The following is a 16,072-nucleotide window of genomic DNA, read 5'->3' on the forward strand; positions in this document are numbered from 1 at the left end:
GGTCTATTCTACTGATATGGGACTGAGATCATATTTCCAATCACACTGAGACTTTTAAAATGATTCCAAACATGTGAAGTTAAAATGTATACATTCATAAAATTTAATTATTAAATTATGCAAGTAAAGTAGCTTAAATTCCGGGACCTTCTAAGTCACCTTTCCATGATCTTCCCAGGAGGGAAAGAGGGGGCTTAAGGATGGGTGACTGGGCATCTGAACAGATGGCTTTCTCTCCTCAGATCAAAGAGATCCTCTCCTCAGATTAGAAGGTTTATTGTTTTGTTGCATGGTAGTTCTCGGGGTCTGGCCTCATGAAGTTTCATGGCAGTTCTTGGGGTCTGGGATCATGAACAGGTCTGACCATCCTTACATCACCAAAAACCACAGTCATAAGCTACTGCTGGGAATGTCTATAAATCAAGTTTCATTTAGTTACAATGCTAACCTTTAATAAAAGTATCTAGAGAATTGGTATAACATCAGCCAAACCAATGGGTACAGATTGCCTGGAATGCCACAGTTTTCCACTTGTCAGTGACATGAGGCTGCTCAGGAAATTATCTCTATGGGACTCTTGAGTGGCCCAATAAATAAGCTGCACAAATGACTGTCATGCTTTAGAGTTTCTTTTTTTTCTTCTTCTTCTTCTATTAGGGGTTGCCACAGCGGATCATCTGTCTCCATACCCTCCTGTCCTCTACATCTTTCAAACCAACTTCCTGCATGTCTTCCCTCACCACATCCATAAACCTCCTCCTTGGCCTTCTTCTTTTCCTCCTTTTTTGGAGGCTCCATCCTCAGTATTTTCCTACCAATATAATGAGTCATGAGTTTGTGATATTTATATACTGAGGTTCAATAAATAATAGTTTGTTAACCCTCAAGTGTGCCACCTGGCCAAACTATTTGGCTGCTCTGCACTGTTAAAAATGAATTCATGAAATTACCCTTAAAGACTGCTTCCTCTGAGGCTCTTATAAAAAACAGATCCCTTAATGTAGTGTGGTATAGGCAAGTCTTTGTAGAGTAACCTAAATTTGTAAAACACATTAGGGAATAAATTATGTTATCAGTCTTCACAATGTTGTAGACAGAATCTACGAGATATAGACCATTTTCCATTAGTAAAGTTTATTTTATTTAATAGGAAAGTGATGTTTTTTATTCATGTCCCATATCAAAGATTTATCATGATGTATATTAGAGAAAACCAGTGGTGGGCCGTGCATTTGATACCTGGGCCTTCAGTGAGGACTTACCCGAATTTATCCACCTTTTAATACCACCACTATCATGTCGTGATTATAGAAACCATCAATACAATACAAAAACTCAATATAACAACACATGGCTTTACAAAGCAATTTTACCATCTTACTAAAGCAAGAAACCCAGTTAAGACAACTCCAAAATTCTACACTACAACCGCAACTGTGCACCTACATCATCTGGAGCAGTTCTGAATCAATATTTGTCTAATAACATGACAAAAACATTCAAATATAAATAAAATACCACCTACTTACCAGAGATGCATACTCATAATTTGCACTGCTCCTCAGAGGCTGTAAGCCAGTGGTTCCGCTCGTATTCACTGGTCTGGAAGTGGTGAACAAACCGTTTCCCAGGCTGAGACTAGCTTCAGGGTTGGTCGATCGCTCCTCACGATGTCTAGCTTTTCTTCAAAATCAATTTTTAAGTATGTCCGCAACCAAATCAATTTATCTTCCTCCATAGGCATAAAAAAGTCTAACTCAGATTTATTCATGTGTGCGGCACTCTACAGCTGTGTTTTGCCAGTTGAACTTGGCTGTATCGGTTTCCCTTTGACCAACCAATCAGAGGATGGAAAAATTCTGACACTATTCTGGGCCAGCTAGCTGGCCCTGTGAGGCTATATTGAAATCTGATTGGTTAAAGAAACAGAGCTATTTATTAAGAATACTATGGTAAAAAGGGCCAGCAGAACAGACGTTGCAGGCCCTGGGCAGATTAGATTGACATGGCAGCACATAGAGGCTAAAATCTGATTGGACAAAAAAATCTAACATCCACATACACGTACTGAAAGCAGTGCAGCCAAGAGTAACGCTACGAAATAAAGAGAATAAACTGTTGGGGATAAATTAATACAATTTCATGGAACAAATATTAGACTTTAGGTTTTAAATGTAGGTCAGTGCTTCTTATAGTGTTTAGGCCAGAAGAGAAAGCTTTGCCACTGAAGGAAACTGAATTTCAGATAGAATATCCCACATAGGCTTAATTTATATCTTTTTTTTTTTACTCCTTCTCAGCTGTTCTATGTAATCTTACTGTCATTGACTGCCACACCATGCCAGCCCCACAGCTTATGATAGCATTTTTCCAGTTGGCTTAATTAGTAAATGACTTTTTTTTCATTAGGTGAAGTGCCATTTGTTTATGTTGTCCTATTTGTTCTCACAAACGTTGTAGTTTATTCAAACTAGAAAAAGAGATTCTGTTAACCATCACTATATGACACCTTATCATCACACCATTAGTGGGTCTTCCCAAATTGTCACAAGAAAGCACACAATTATGTGGAACATGTTTGTATTTTTCAGCATTACTATTTCCCTTCACCGGAACTAGGGGGCCTATCCCAATCTTGTTCCACCATGACAATGCTTGTGTGCACAAAGTGTGATCCACTGGTACAGTGTAGTCAAACCTGGAATGGGCTGTTCAAAATGCAAACATGGTTATAATGTCCAACTTACGGCAATATAATGTATCTGCAGCTACAACCACTATCATTACAGACAATTATCTTTTAAGAATTTTAAATTATGAACAATTAATTGCATATAACAAAATTAATTACTATATGTTTGGAAAATACTGGTTTAAGGTTACTTCTACTTCTAAGTATAAAAAGCACTAATTTAAGATTTTTATATTCTCATATTTATCATGTCTATACCTATAAGCATTTTTTTATGTGTCTAGTTTACAACAAATACTGACCTAAATGTAAGATGTGTATTTTTTTCATTAAAATTATTAATAAAAAAAAAATGTACAAGTGCACAAGTGTAGATCACAGTGACTAACCCAGCCATTATGTTTGCACAAGCCAGTGCACTCTTAGTGCCGGTCCCAAGCCCATATAAATGGGGAGGGTTGCGTTAGGAGGGGCATCCAGCATAAAACATGTGCCAAATCGAGTATGTGGATCACAAATAAGAATTTCATACCGGATCGGTCGAGGCCTGGGTTACCAACAACCGCCACAGGTATTGTTAGCCTACAGGGTACCGGTGGAAATTGGGCTACAGTTGGCTGAAGGAGGAGAAATAGAGGAGGAAGACGTATACAGAGATGCCAAGGAAAGGAGAAGTGAAGAAAAGTGGTGGTTAGGGTGGGCACTTTAAATGTTGGTACTATGACTGGTAAAGGGAGAGAGGTAGCTGATATGATGGGGAGGAGAAAGGTAGATATGTTGTGTGTTCAGGAGACCAAGTGGAAAGGGAGTAAGGCCAGGAACATTGGAGGTGTTTTTAACTGTTTCTACAATGGTGTGGATGGAAAGAGGAATGGTGTAGGGGTGATCCTGAAGGAAGAGTACAGTAAGAGGGTAGTGGAGGTGAAGAGAGTTTCTGATAGGGTGATGAACGTGAAGCTGGAAGTTGAAGGGTTGATGATAAATGTCATCAGTGCTTATGCTTCACAAGTCAGCTGTGAGATGGAGGAGAAGGAAAAATTCTGGAGTGAATTAGATAAAGTGGTAAATAGTGTAACTAGGAATGAATGATTGGTGACTGGGGCAGACTTTAATGGGCATGTAGGTGAAGGGAACAGAGGTGATGAGGAGGTGATGGGTAGGTATGGTTTCAAGAAGTAAGGCTCAGGTAAGAGGTCAGACAGGGGCTCGGGGGTGGTGAAGAGGTGCTGGATGATTAGGCAACTACTGCAGAAGTGATACGGGAGGAAGCTAGAAAGGTACTTAGTGTGGCATCTGGAAATAGAAAGGAAGACAAAGAGACATGGTGGTGGAATAAGAAATTGCAGGACAGCATAAGGTGAAGAGGTTGGCAAAACAGAATTGGGACAAAGAGATGAGAAAATTAGGCAGGAGTACAAGGAGATGTGGCAGCAGGTAAAGAGCGATTGAGGAGGAGGATATGAGGAGGAGGAGGATATGAGGAGCTGTATAAGAAGTAGGACACTAAAGAAAAAGAAAAGGATTTGTACCGATTGGCCAGGCAGAGGGGCCGAGCTGGGAAGATGTTCTGCAAGTTAAAGCAATAAAGGATGGAGATGGAAATGTGTTGACTAGTGAGAAGATTGTGCTGAAAAGATGGAGGGAGTATTTTGAGCAGCTGATGAACGAGGAAAATGAGAGAGAGAGAAGGTTAGATGGTGTAGAGATGGTGAAGCAGGAAGTGGATAGGATTAGTAAGGAGGAAGTGAGAGCAGCTATTAAGAGGATGAAAAGTGGGAAGTCAGTAGGACTAGATGACATACCGGTAGAAGCATGGAGATGTTTAGAAGAGATGGCAGTGGAGTTTTTTACCAGATTGTTTAACAAGATTCTGGGAGGTGAGAGGATGCCTGAGAAATGGAGAAGAAGTGTGCTGGTACCGGTTTTTAAGAATAAGGGAGATGTGCAGACCTGCAGTAACTACAGGGGAAATAAGTTGATCAGTCACACCTATGGGAAAGAGTAGTGGAAGCCAAGCTGAGAGAAGAGGTGACCATCTGTTAGCAACAGTGTGGTTTCATGCCGAGGAAGAGCACCACAGATGCCTAATTTGGTTTGAGAATGTTGATGAAGAAGTATAGAGAAGGTTGGAAGGAGTTGCATTGTGTGTTTGTGGATTTAGAGAAAGAGTACGACAGGGTGGAAAGAGGAGTTGTGGTACAGTATAAGGAAGTCAGGTGTGGCAGAGAAGTATGTGAGGGTGGTACAGGACATGTATGAGGACAGCAGTTAAGTGTGTAGTAGGAACCACAGACTGGTTCAAGGTGGAGGTTGGACTGCATCAAGGATCAGCTCTGAGCCCTTTCCTGTTTGCAGTGGTGATGGACAGGTTGACGGACGAGGTCAGACAGGATGAGGTGGAGGTAGGCGCTGAAGAGAAGGGGAATGAAAGTCAGTAGGAATAAGACAGATTACATGTGTGTGAATAAGAGGGAGGGCAGTGGAGTGGTGTGGTTGCAGAGAGAAGAGGTAGAGAAGGTGGAGGATTTCAGGTACCTGGGGTCAACAGTGCAGAGTAATGGAGAGTGTGTTAGAGGAGTGAAGAAAAGAGTGCAGGTGGAGAAGAGTGGCAGGAGTGATTTGTGATAGAAGGGTATCTGCAAGAGTGAAAGGGAAAGTTTACAGGACTGTGGTGAGACCTGCGATGTTGTATAGTTTAAAAACAGTGGCATTGAGTAAAAGACAGGAAGTGGAGCTGGAGGTAGCAGAGTTGAAGATGTTTCTGTTTTTGTTGGGAGTGACGAGGATGGACAGGATTAGAAATGAGTTTATTAGAGGGACAGCGCATGTAGAACGTTTTGGAGACAAGGTGAGGGAGGTGAGATTGAGATGGTTTGGACATGTGCAGAGGAGGGACATGGGTTATATCGGTAGGAGAATGCTGAGGATGGAGCTACCAAAAAGGAAGAAAAGAGGAAAGCCAAGGAGGAGCTTCATGGATGTGGTGAAGGAAGACATGCAGGTAGTTGGTGTGACAGAGGCAGATGTAGAGGACATGGGGTTGTGGAGACAGATGATCCAGTGTGGCGACCCCTAATGGGAGAAGCCGAAAGAAGAAGAAGTAGTAGTAGATCACAGTGACTGTGTTTTATATGGTATCAAGCACACTTCACTGATCTCAATGAACATTAAATATAAAACTTGCTGCAATTACTTCCATTTTATTGTTCTGTGCAATAAAATATGCAATAATGCAATATGCAATTAACATCAATAAAGTTTAAAGTAAAATTTTTAGTCTGAGTCCTTGTATTTTTAAGATGCATCAGCTGATGCAGCTGATTTTTTTCATGCTTAAGAGGTACATTTGGTTTAGCTCTCTGACAATTACCACTATGTTCGCTCTTAAAAATACTTGTGATGTTTTACTCTATGATTTTTTTTGCTTTTTTCTATGGCTTCAATTTGTCTGTAGACTATCCCCAACAGTCTTAATTGTGACTCCACAAATCCAAGTAGCACAATGCATTGTGTCAGGTAAGTCACAGTCATAATAGAAAATGGTGGTCATATAATAAATATTCTACAATATCAGCTTTAAAAAAATTATCAAACTACAATGGATTTCTGACAACCACAGCTTTAATAATCTTAAATCATCTTTATGTGTTCTTCAATTATTATAGAGATGAGAGTGGCATCGCATCTTGTGATGACATCAAGTATAAAATGAACAAGTCCAGTTCCAGTAAGTGCCCAGAGTCACTTAACTATTACTTTGACCAGGAGAGTTGCAAATATTATTCTCTAATGGATGGCAATGGGGCACCAATTGGACTACAGCATGACAGAAGCCGATCTGTAGGTGTAAGAAGAAGAGACAAAACCTTAAATAGTAAGACCTGCTTAACATTATACCTGTTATAACCATCTCTGTCCATAACCCAGTATGAAACTGGTATGTTAGGTAAAGCAATATGTCTAATTGAGTCACTTTTTTGCTTGCTTGCATTTGATATTTTAATTCAATTAATTTTAATTGTATACCGCTTCTAAGAATGGGCATTGTCTCAAAGCAGCTTTACACAGATATTGTGGTAAAAAAAAATGTTATTAGACATTGTTTTTTATAATTGTATGTTTGAGAAATCGGGTGGCTTATGTGGCAAGGAAAAACTCCCTGTAACGGCATAAGAAAGAAACCTTGAGAGGAATTAGACTCAACTGGGGACCCATCCTCATCTGTCTGGCACCGAATGTCCAATTATTGAATAAAGTATCTATTTGTCACAGTTAAATGATGTTGAGGTGTGCAGTGATAAAATGCAATCTGTAGTTCTGAGTCATTGTAGACTGTTGACATTAATAGTCCAAATCCATACTCAAAGCTCCTGTGTTACTCTGTAATTTCATGGATCCCAAGGCAATAGATGTAAAACATCCCCTGCTGCACAGAGTGGCCTCCCAATCGAAGAGAACACAATCCAGAGGCAGGCCGGGACATGCAGATCTGAGGAGAGGGGCAGGATCACTGGTACTTTACGAGCATATGTAACTTGATTGAGAGAGAGAGAGAGAGAGAGAGAGAGAGAGAGAGAGAGAGAGAGAGAGAGAGAGAGAGTTAGAGGGGTGCCAGGCAAAGAAATATATGGATTATTAGGTATCATTGTTGTATAAAAGTTAAGGACATTGTGCATTTGGGGACTCAGGTATGTGCATTTGGTAAGACTAGCTATGGCAACATAGCTAAAAGGGATAGCCAGAAGGTGACACCAACATCAGGGATCTCTGAGATAAGAGCGGCCCATAAATATTACTGCCTCTCCAACTCAAAGTACTATCACGGGTGAACTGAAGGAAACCCCTGGCCAGGCAGGAACTAAAGCAAGGAAGCTTGAGGCTTCTGCATAATATCATTGTAAGCTCCACAACATCTTCACTTCACTATTCAACCCCCTTGCTCCAACTGCTTCATCTTTCATGCTTTGCATCCTTCTACCACAAGAAGATTTACACAGCCACAATAATTACACAAACAGGATTCACCTACATCTATGTTGTCATATTTCTCAACCATCGCAGAAAAAGAGGTACTACAAGTCATCAATTCTTGCAATCCCACCACCTGCCCACTGGATCCAATCCTTACTGTTATGCACCAGACTATTAGTCCTCCTACCATTAGACATCCACAACTACAGACCAGTATCACTTCTTTCCTTTCTTTCTAAAACTCTGGAACAAACTGTTTATAACCAGTTGTTTGCCTATCTGTCACAGAACAACTGTCTCTAGGTTACGTATGTAACCCTAGCTCCCTGAGGAAACTAGATGCTGCATTGCAGTGCTTTGGGAATGCTTCTGCATTGTTTACACTCTGAATCACATGTGAAATCCAGACAACAGAGATGCGTCGTCACCAGCAGGGTGATGTCATGACCAGGAAGCTACAAAAAACGTGCATACAGTGGAGCCGACGCTAGCTTCTGCAAAGAGAAGGGAAGCACCACAAAAATGCATGGAGTGTGTCTTAGAGATGCAGTGTCTCGTTCCCTCAGAGAACTAAGGTCACATAAAAGTCTGCTTGTTAGAAGTAGCCCTTTTTTATAGGGGACAATGCAAATAAACAGCTGCTTGAACTTCCTCCACGGACTCGTCCTGTGGATGTATGTGTCCAGTGCACTCACTCTCCTGGTCAGGTGCTTGAAAGGGAGGAGGATAGAATGCCTGCAGCATGATGGGTAATGGGGGAGCTGTGGGCACTTTAGGTACATACCCCAGTCTGGGGTAAAGAAAGGCACTGGCAATGCCAGGGGTAATCTTCAGAAGAGACAGTGCCATGGAGAGAGCCTGTAGGTCCCTGACCCTATTCAGGGAGGATATAGCTAGAAGGAAAACGGTCTTGATAAACAAATACCTAAGAACCACCTCGGCCGGTGGCTTGAAGGGGGCCTCCAGCATGATGACCAAGTCCCACACAGGCACTCTGGGTTGCGTCCCGGGCCTCAGCCTCCGGGTGCCACACAGGAAATGTGTCACCAAGGGGTGTTTACCCAGCGTCTGCTCAGCAAGCGGAGTACAATAAGGGATGATAGCAGACACGTAACCTCTTAGAGTTAAAGGAGCTAACCCTGCGGCAAACTGTTCCTGCAGGAATTCCAGCACTGAACCAACTGGGCAATTAACTTGGTCTAAATGGTGATGCTTGCACCACACAGAGAACAGACGCCATTTAACTGTATATGAACTCCTCGTGGAGGGAGCTCTGGATTAGAGGAGGGTCTACACTACCTTGGAAGAGAGTCCAGCTGCTAGGAACTGTGCCCCCCTCAGGGGCCACAGCCTTCATATCTCTGGGCAGAGGTGAACCAAGGTGCCCCCTGCCTGGGGGAGAAGATCCCCAAGGAGGTTCCTCGAGGAGGGACACCAGGTCCGCAAACCATGGTCTGCCTGTCCATTAAGGGGCCACCAGGAGGAGATGGACTCCATCCCAGCGAACTCTCTCCAGAACTCCCGGGAGTAGTGTGATAGCCCTGGCCATGTCTGTACCATGGGTACAGCTGGGTAAGTGAGGGAGAACCAAAGGGGACAGTGCGAGGTCTCCTGAGTCACAAACAGATCCACCTCTGATCTGTAAAACCTCTGCCATATCTGCTCCACCACCTCGAGGTGGAGCCTTCATTCTCCGGGCCTCAGCCCTTGCCTTGAGAGGGCGTCTGCTCCCTGAATTAGGTACCCAGGGATGTAAGCAGCCTTCAATGAGAGCAGGCCTTTCCTGGGCCCACCGGAGGATCTGCTGTGCCAGCCTGTAAAGGGTGCGAGATCGCAGACCCCCTGATGGTTGATGTAAGAGACCACCTATGTGTTGTCCATACGGACCAGCACATGGCAATCCCTCAGGTCTGGGAGGAAGTGTTTCAGAGCCAGAAACATGGCCAGCATCTCCAGTTTATGTGCCACATGAGATTGAACCTGCTCCAACAACCTTGGGCGAGGCGGCCATTTATGACTGCCCCCACCCCATGAGGGATACTTAACACTTTATAAGTGTAAGTTTTTCCCTGATGAGCAAGGTGGTGGTGATTGTGGCAAGGAAAAAAATTTCCCGAGATGGCATAAGGAAAAAACTGTACTACAAACTATAGTACTGAGTCAGTGTAGCTGACCATTGACATTAACTACAGTCCAAATCCATCCTCAAAGCTCCCATTCTTATTCCGGAATTTCATGAAACCACCCAAGGTGTAGATGAGAAACCGTCACCAGCTTCACAGAGTGGCCTCTATTTAAAGAGGACACTATCCAGAGGCAGGCCTGACTGTTGTGTGACCAGTGATGATTTGGGCTGCAATATCATGTCATTCCCTAGTCACATAGGCATGTCAATGACTACCAAACTAAAAACACTACCAAAAACATTAGAGAGTACAATGTACACCCAGTGGTTCAAAAGTTGTACCCTGAAGGTGATGCCATGTTTCAGTATGATAATGCACTAATACATACTGGAAGACTGGCGACAGAGTGGTTTGATGAACATGATAGCAAAGTTGAACATCTCCTGTGGCCTGACCAGTTACTAGACCTAAATATTATTATATAGAGCCCAAATCCTTCTGGCCGTTGTGCATTCACAAGACAAACAGATGCTATATTAGCCTTAAAAAGGGCCCTACACCTTATTAATAAATATTGTGGGCTAAAACACGGTGTTTCAGTTTCATTGCCTAAACCCTATGTCTTTTGACAAAATCTCTCCATCATTTGGAAGCAGGAGGAACATCGAAACGCTGAATGCAAAACATTATTTGGGCTTTTATTTTCTGCAACATAATGATGTTTAAAAAATCCAAACAACCTGTTACTTTTTTTCAATTTCAATCCTCAGATTCCGATACATCCCTTCTTCGCTACATGAGAGATGACAAGGTCTTATTCCACCAGAAGGAGCCACAAATGCCACTGGAAAACAAGCTAAACACTAGTCACCATACCAGCAAGAAGAGCAAAAATCCAAACAGTACCAACTTTCACATTAGCCCCTCACTACTATCTTCTTCTTCTTCTTCTTTGAGACTAGATGCATCACCCAACAGCCTACCAGAACATAACACTGCACAACTATACCATGTAAATAATGTAACAATTATTCACATTATTTTTCAGTCTAAATGTAAGTGTAAGTCTTAATAAGGAAATTAAGGGTTCAGGTAAGGATTAGTTCAGTAAAGGTCATGATTTGTGTATTATAAAATTTTGACTATGAGGCTGTAGGAGAAATGTGACTAGTGGTTTGTTAATGAACAGTTTAGTTTTGCTTAGATTTTTTTCTTTTTTTTTCTGCAAATCTACAAATGCACATCTGAGCCAAGATTATTGGAAATTATTACAACTTAGCTCAGCCATATTGGTCTCCATTATTAATTAACCACAAACTCTATAGTGAGTGATTTTTTATAATAATTTTTCATATTGAAAGTCGCTTAACTAAATACGGTTGGTGTTGCCGGTTAGAAATTAAAATGACAGTCAATCAAAATCAAAAATATCTTTCAGGAGTAAATATTGACATTAATAGCTAAGTGAAACTAACCCAGGTGCTGATGTCAGCAAACAGATCAATGTGAGTTAATGACAGATTTAGAGATTAGGTTTGAATTATCCATTCACAATGACAGGTGAGTTTGAGGGAGTCCCAGGTGGTATTGTGTTGGCAAGCAGAGAAAAAAGTATAGTTAATTATGTTTGTAAATTATATAAAGGGTTACAAAGAAAGCAAATGAATAGGTGGAGCAGTTTACTGAAGCATAGTATTCAATTCAATTAATTTATATTTGTATATCACTTTTAACAATGGACATTGTCTCAAAGCATCTTAACAGAGATAAATTGGTAAAAACATTGTATAAAAGAGTGTACTTACACTATTACACAACATTCTCCCAACATATCTTTCATTTATCAGGAAATAACAAAGACCATTCCCAATTGCCAAATTTGTGCTTGTGTATAAAATGTGACTCATATAATAAAATATCACAATAACAATAACATGGTGATTTCTCTTCTCTTTAGCAACAAAGAGCTGGTGAAACAATGCAAAAGAAACCAAAGAGGTGAGAGCATTAAATGAATAAAAAGTTTTAAATATTTTTTTCTAAAACATTTAATTATTTGTAATGTGTGCAGGTTTCCAGGATCTAGAACTGACATACATGGAGTTGCATCAACGTCAACGGTAAATTTTCATGAAGCACTTGGTTCCTTGTTCTGTTTGTGTCACTCAATTAAACATTTGTGAACAAGATCTCCAACATGTGCAGGTCCTTACCACTGAATTAGAACAGCCGCTGTGAGATATTATGATTAATTTCATATTGAAATGGTTGTGAGTTACACCTACACTACCTGGGGCCCCGCTACCTAATGTTTCCGAATTTTGAGGTTGTAATCTTCCATTCTCTGTTTCTATCCATTTGCTTTACTTCATAGTCATAGTCTAACGACTTAAAGAGGGTGCGTTTACATGTTAGTGAATAAAGTGAACCTTTTTCTTCCTGGTTTCTGAATTTTTGAAATAAGAGGCTATATATTAAAATGTGTTGTGTTTATTTATTGTCAGAATTGAAGGGTGTAATCTTTCTTTTTCTTATGATGGCATGTCTAAAATTGTATTGCAATCCATGATTTTAGTCAACACCAAAATTATAAACACCTTATATTAAAATAGGCAAACAAATAGATAAATTGTTTGACCTCTTACTAGCTCTCAATAACAGTACTGAGCTTCTAACATTTAATAAGATTGGGGAAAAAATGCACCCAGGGACATTAGATAAGCAGACTGACAGATTTTTCTAGGTCCATTGAGAGGGAACCTGGATCACTTCTATATTTTAAGCTTTTCTTGCACTTGTAGAGTGACCTCAAAATAGTGTTTGCCAGAATATAAATTTTACCTCTTCTTGGCAAGCTTTAAAATGCTGTGTTTTTTTAAATGTTACTGGTAGTGTTTATTAAACATAAGCAGTAAAAAAGTGAATTTGCTTATGTACTGTTCACCTGTCTTGTTAAAATGAACAAAACTGCTTCATATGTTGGTAATTCTTTAGTTTTGCTTTTGTCGAATATTAAAAAACTTTACATTAGTAAATGGGAAATGTTTAAAAGAATGTTCAGGGTAGGCTGCAGAGGAATTAATGAATAATGAAGTTGTGGCGTGTGTGTGTTTCTGAGGCAAAATACCTGAATATATTACAAAAATATATTTTATAAAAAAAAAAGCATGCAATAATTTTGTCCACTTTCTTGAAGGCTTAAAATAATTCTGTAGTTGACTGCAGGCAGTGGTGGGCAGTAACTTATGTAATTCATTACTGTACTTAAGTAGCTTTTTTGTGTTTCTGTAAGTATTTCCATTTAGGAAAACTTTTCCTTAACTTCACTACATTTCAAGTCAAGTATCTTCTTCTTTTTTATTTATGAGTGGATAAAAACTTAACTGGTCAAGCCACAATTCAAAGTAGAGCGTGCACTCTGTTTTAAACATTTTGATTGCTGCTTGGTAGTATGTAGTTAGCACAAACATACAGTTCATAAATGATAGAAGAAACTCCTGACTTTACTTGCCACAATTGTTTAGAATTAGTTAAAAAGGTTTTGGCTCATGATAATTTTAATAGCTATCAATCAGTTTTTGACTAAATAATATCATTCAATTACTAGATTCATGTGTAATTTAAAGTCTTTTTACATTAACTGAGTTTATTAAACAAGATTTTTTTTACAAAAATTATAATAAAAACATATTAAATCAAAGCCATAATAAATTATAGTTCTTTGGATACTTAAGTACATTTGAAGGCAAATACTTTAGTACTTTTACTCAAGTTTAAAATTTTAAGGGAGAATTTTAAATTTTTACTGGAGTAATATGTTACCTACTGTATCTCTACTTTCTGGTTTGTCTACTCCGTCTGCCACTGACTGCACGTCTGTTCAGAGATTTAAATTTGTTAATGCTTAATTAATTTTTCAACAAGATTTCTTAATGCCAAACGTATTCCTATTTATTCCTTTCTACAGTCATTTCACTATACATCATCAAGAACAAAAGCAAAAAAGGAAGCAAAAGGTATGTTTGAAATTTGAGTAAATCTTTTATAGGAATTAAAAAAAAAAGATTTGTTTATTGAAATATTTAAAAGTATTATTATTATTATTATTATTATTATTATTATTATTATTATTATTATTATTAAGTAGTAGTGGTAGTAGTAGTAGAAGTAGTAGTAATTATTATTATCATTATTATTATTATTAGTAGTAGTAGTATTAGTATTATTATTATTAATTTTTTGTTACCAGTGACCAGTGGCAGTCGTAGAAAAATCTCCTGTAAAGATCTAGGCCATGGTGACTGTGAGGGCTGGTTGTGGAAGAAGAAAGATGGTAAAGGCTATTTTACTCAAAAGTGGAAGAAATACTGGTTTATACTGAAAGATTCATCTCTCTACTGGTACACCAACCAAAATGTAAGCTCCCATTCTTTCTGACTTCAAAAATAACTTTAGCGATAAAGCTGCAGTATATTTCTCTGCATGTGTATAAAAAAACACAATTTATCTGCAGAAATGGCCGCAATACAATTACAGTTAATAGTTTATTAGTTAATCTAATTACAGTTAATATTAATAGTTACTAGTTAATCGTCTTTTTCAGCTGCTCCTGTTAGGGGTTGCCATAGTGGATCATCCTTCTCCATACCACCCTGTACTCTACAGCTGCCGCTTTCAAATTACCCACCTGCATGTCATCCCTCATCACATCCATAAACCTACATTTCTAGTTAATAAAAAGCCTACAATATATATTTTACATTGTCACTTAATGAAATTCAGAAATATAAAATGTAAATCCTGCAGTGCTTTTATTACTATGCATAATCTTTTCTCTCACTTTCTCTCTCTCTTTCTTTTTTCTTAATGTCTCTTCAGGATGAGAAGGCAGAGGGCTTCATCAGCTTGGCTGAGTTCCGAATTGATAGGGCAACAGAGTGCAGACGGAAATTGTTAGTCTCGTTCAGGTTTCCATTATGCATTTAATTTCCCTGCCACATGCTCCATTTGCTAAGTGTATGCATAATCTAACCGACTTATTTGATGACATTCATGCAACAAAATCTCCTTAAAGTAATAGTAATATCTAAAAGATTTTATAGTACAATTTATAAATGAATAAATTTGAATCAAACAGACAAGTGTGATGCATAGTGATGCTTTTCTTGTGTCAGAACAATTAAGATCTGGGGTGTATGTATATATATATATATATATATATATATATATATATATATATATATATATATATATATATATACCTTCCACATACTGTAGCCCTAACGCAATTACCTCCTAAATTTGCCCCATTAAACAAATGCAGAAATCACTGTGGAATTATTATGAGGCACTTAATAAATAGAATTGCAGACACACATCATAAATCTCTGAATATACTTACAACATATGCTAATATCTGGTAGCAGAATGATGCGTGCAAGAAATAGTTCAAATACAATTAGTTTTTTATTTAATAAGTTTGACCATCTCTGGAGTGTTACTGCTATTACTTTATATAGGGTGCATTTCATATAAAATACAATTCACATTGATCTTGTTAAATTAACTCTATTTTGTCTTTCAGTGCCTTCAAAGCTTGTCACACCAAAATTAAGAGCTTCTTCTTTGCTACAGAATGTTTGGAGGAAATGAACAGGTAATACTGAGACTACAAACTACATACCTGGATAGAAACCATGAACTCTAGCCCAGGCCACCTAGCCCAGTCTCTGAAGCTGTGTTCATAAAGAATATCTATGTTTGGTTCTTTTAATATTCTAGAAAAAAATGATTTTTCCCCTCTGCACAGACCCAAAAGAAAGGAAAAACATGGGATTATGCTTAAAAAATGTTTTAAACACAAGTACAGGTAGCCCCTGACTGACAAACCAGATAGGGACCAGAAAAGTGTTCGTAAGTCAATTATTCATAAGTCGAGAACAGTGAGATTTGTGTCTAGTTCACACAATGCATGCGTGATTTTTTTTATTCAGATTTATTATTATTCAGCCGCAAAGAGAGGGAGAAGAACGCCTGCTTCTCCCTCTCTTTGCGGCTGAATAATAATAAATCTGAATAGTGCACACAAATTTTTTAATTGCTTTTGAATATATTTTTTATTTTGTTTTTTTTTTTTTTGGGTGGCCGTGTTCAAATCTACAAAACTACAACATTAGCCACAGCAGATTAAACAGTGCACCGGATCTCTCTCTGCACAACTCCCACACAGATTGTTCTTTCCTGCGAATCCTAATAACGGTTTTTGTGGTATTATCTCCAGTTC

General features: G+C 38.9%; 1 protein-coding gene across 3 annotated transcripts in view; it reads left to right on the forward strand.

The window, feature by feature from the left end:
• LOC124386376 (connector enhancer of kinase suppressor of ras 2-like) overlaps nucleotides 1–16,072 on the forward strand; it is a 103,910-nt gene that overhangs the window by 70,865 nt on the left and 16,973 nt on the right. Inside the window, exons 10-19 of one of the 3 annotated variants that reach the window (XM_046850183.1) lie at nucleotides 6,147–6,208; nucleotides 6,358–6,566; nucleotides 10,560–10,801; nucleotides 11,747–11,787; nucleotides 11,861–11,909; nucleotides 13,757–13,805; nucleotides 14,039–14,205; nucleotides 14,393–14,518; nucleotides 14,668–14,741; nucleotides 15,374–15,445. In XM_046850183.1, the coding sequence (XP_046706139.1) occupies nucleotides 6,147–6,208; nucleotides 6,358–6,566; nucleotides 10,560–10,801; nucleotides 11,747–11,787; nucleotides 11,861–11,909; nucleotides 13,757–13,805; nucleotides 14,039–14,205; nucleotides 14,393–14,518; nucleotides 14,668–14,741; nucleotides 15,374–15,445 (1,091 nt within the window). The remainder of the gene's footprint in view (nucleotides 1–6,146; nucleotides 6,209–6,357; nucleotides 6,567–10,559; nucleotides 10,802–11,746; nucleotides 11,788–11,860; nucleotides 11,910–13,756; nucleotides 13,806–14,038; nucleotides 14,206–14,392; nucleotides 14,519–14,667; nucleotides 14,742–15,373; nucleotides 15,446–16,072) is intronic. The other 2 variants (XM_046850185.1, XM_046850184.1) reach the window with 2 other exon arrangements.

The sequence above is a fragment of the Silurus meridionalis genome, chromosome 5 (assembly GCF_014805685.1).
Source record: "Silurus meridionalis isolate SWU-2019-XX chromosome 5, ASM1480568v1, whole genome shotgun sequence".
In the NCBI taxonomy this organism is placed as follows: Eukaryota; Metazoa; Chordata; class Actinopteri; order Siluriformes; family Siluridae; genus Silurus; species Silurus meridionalis.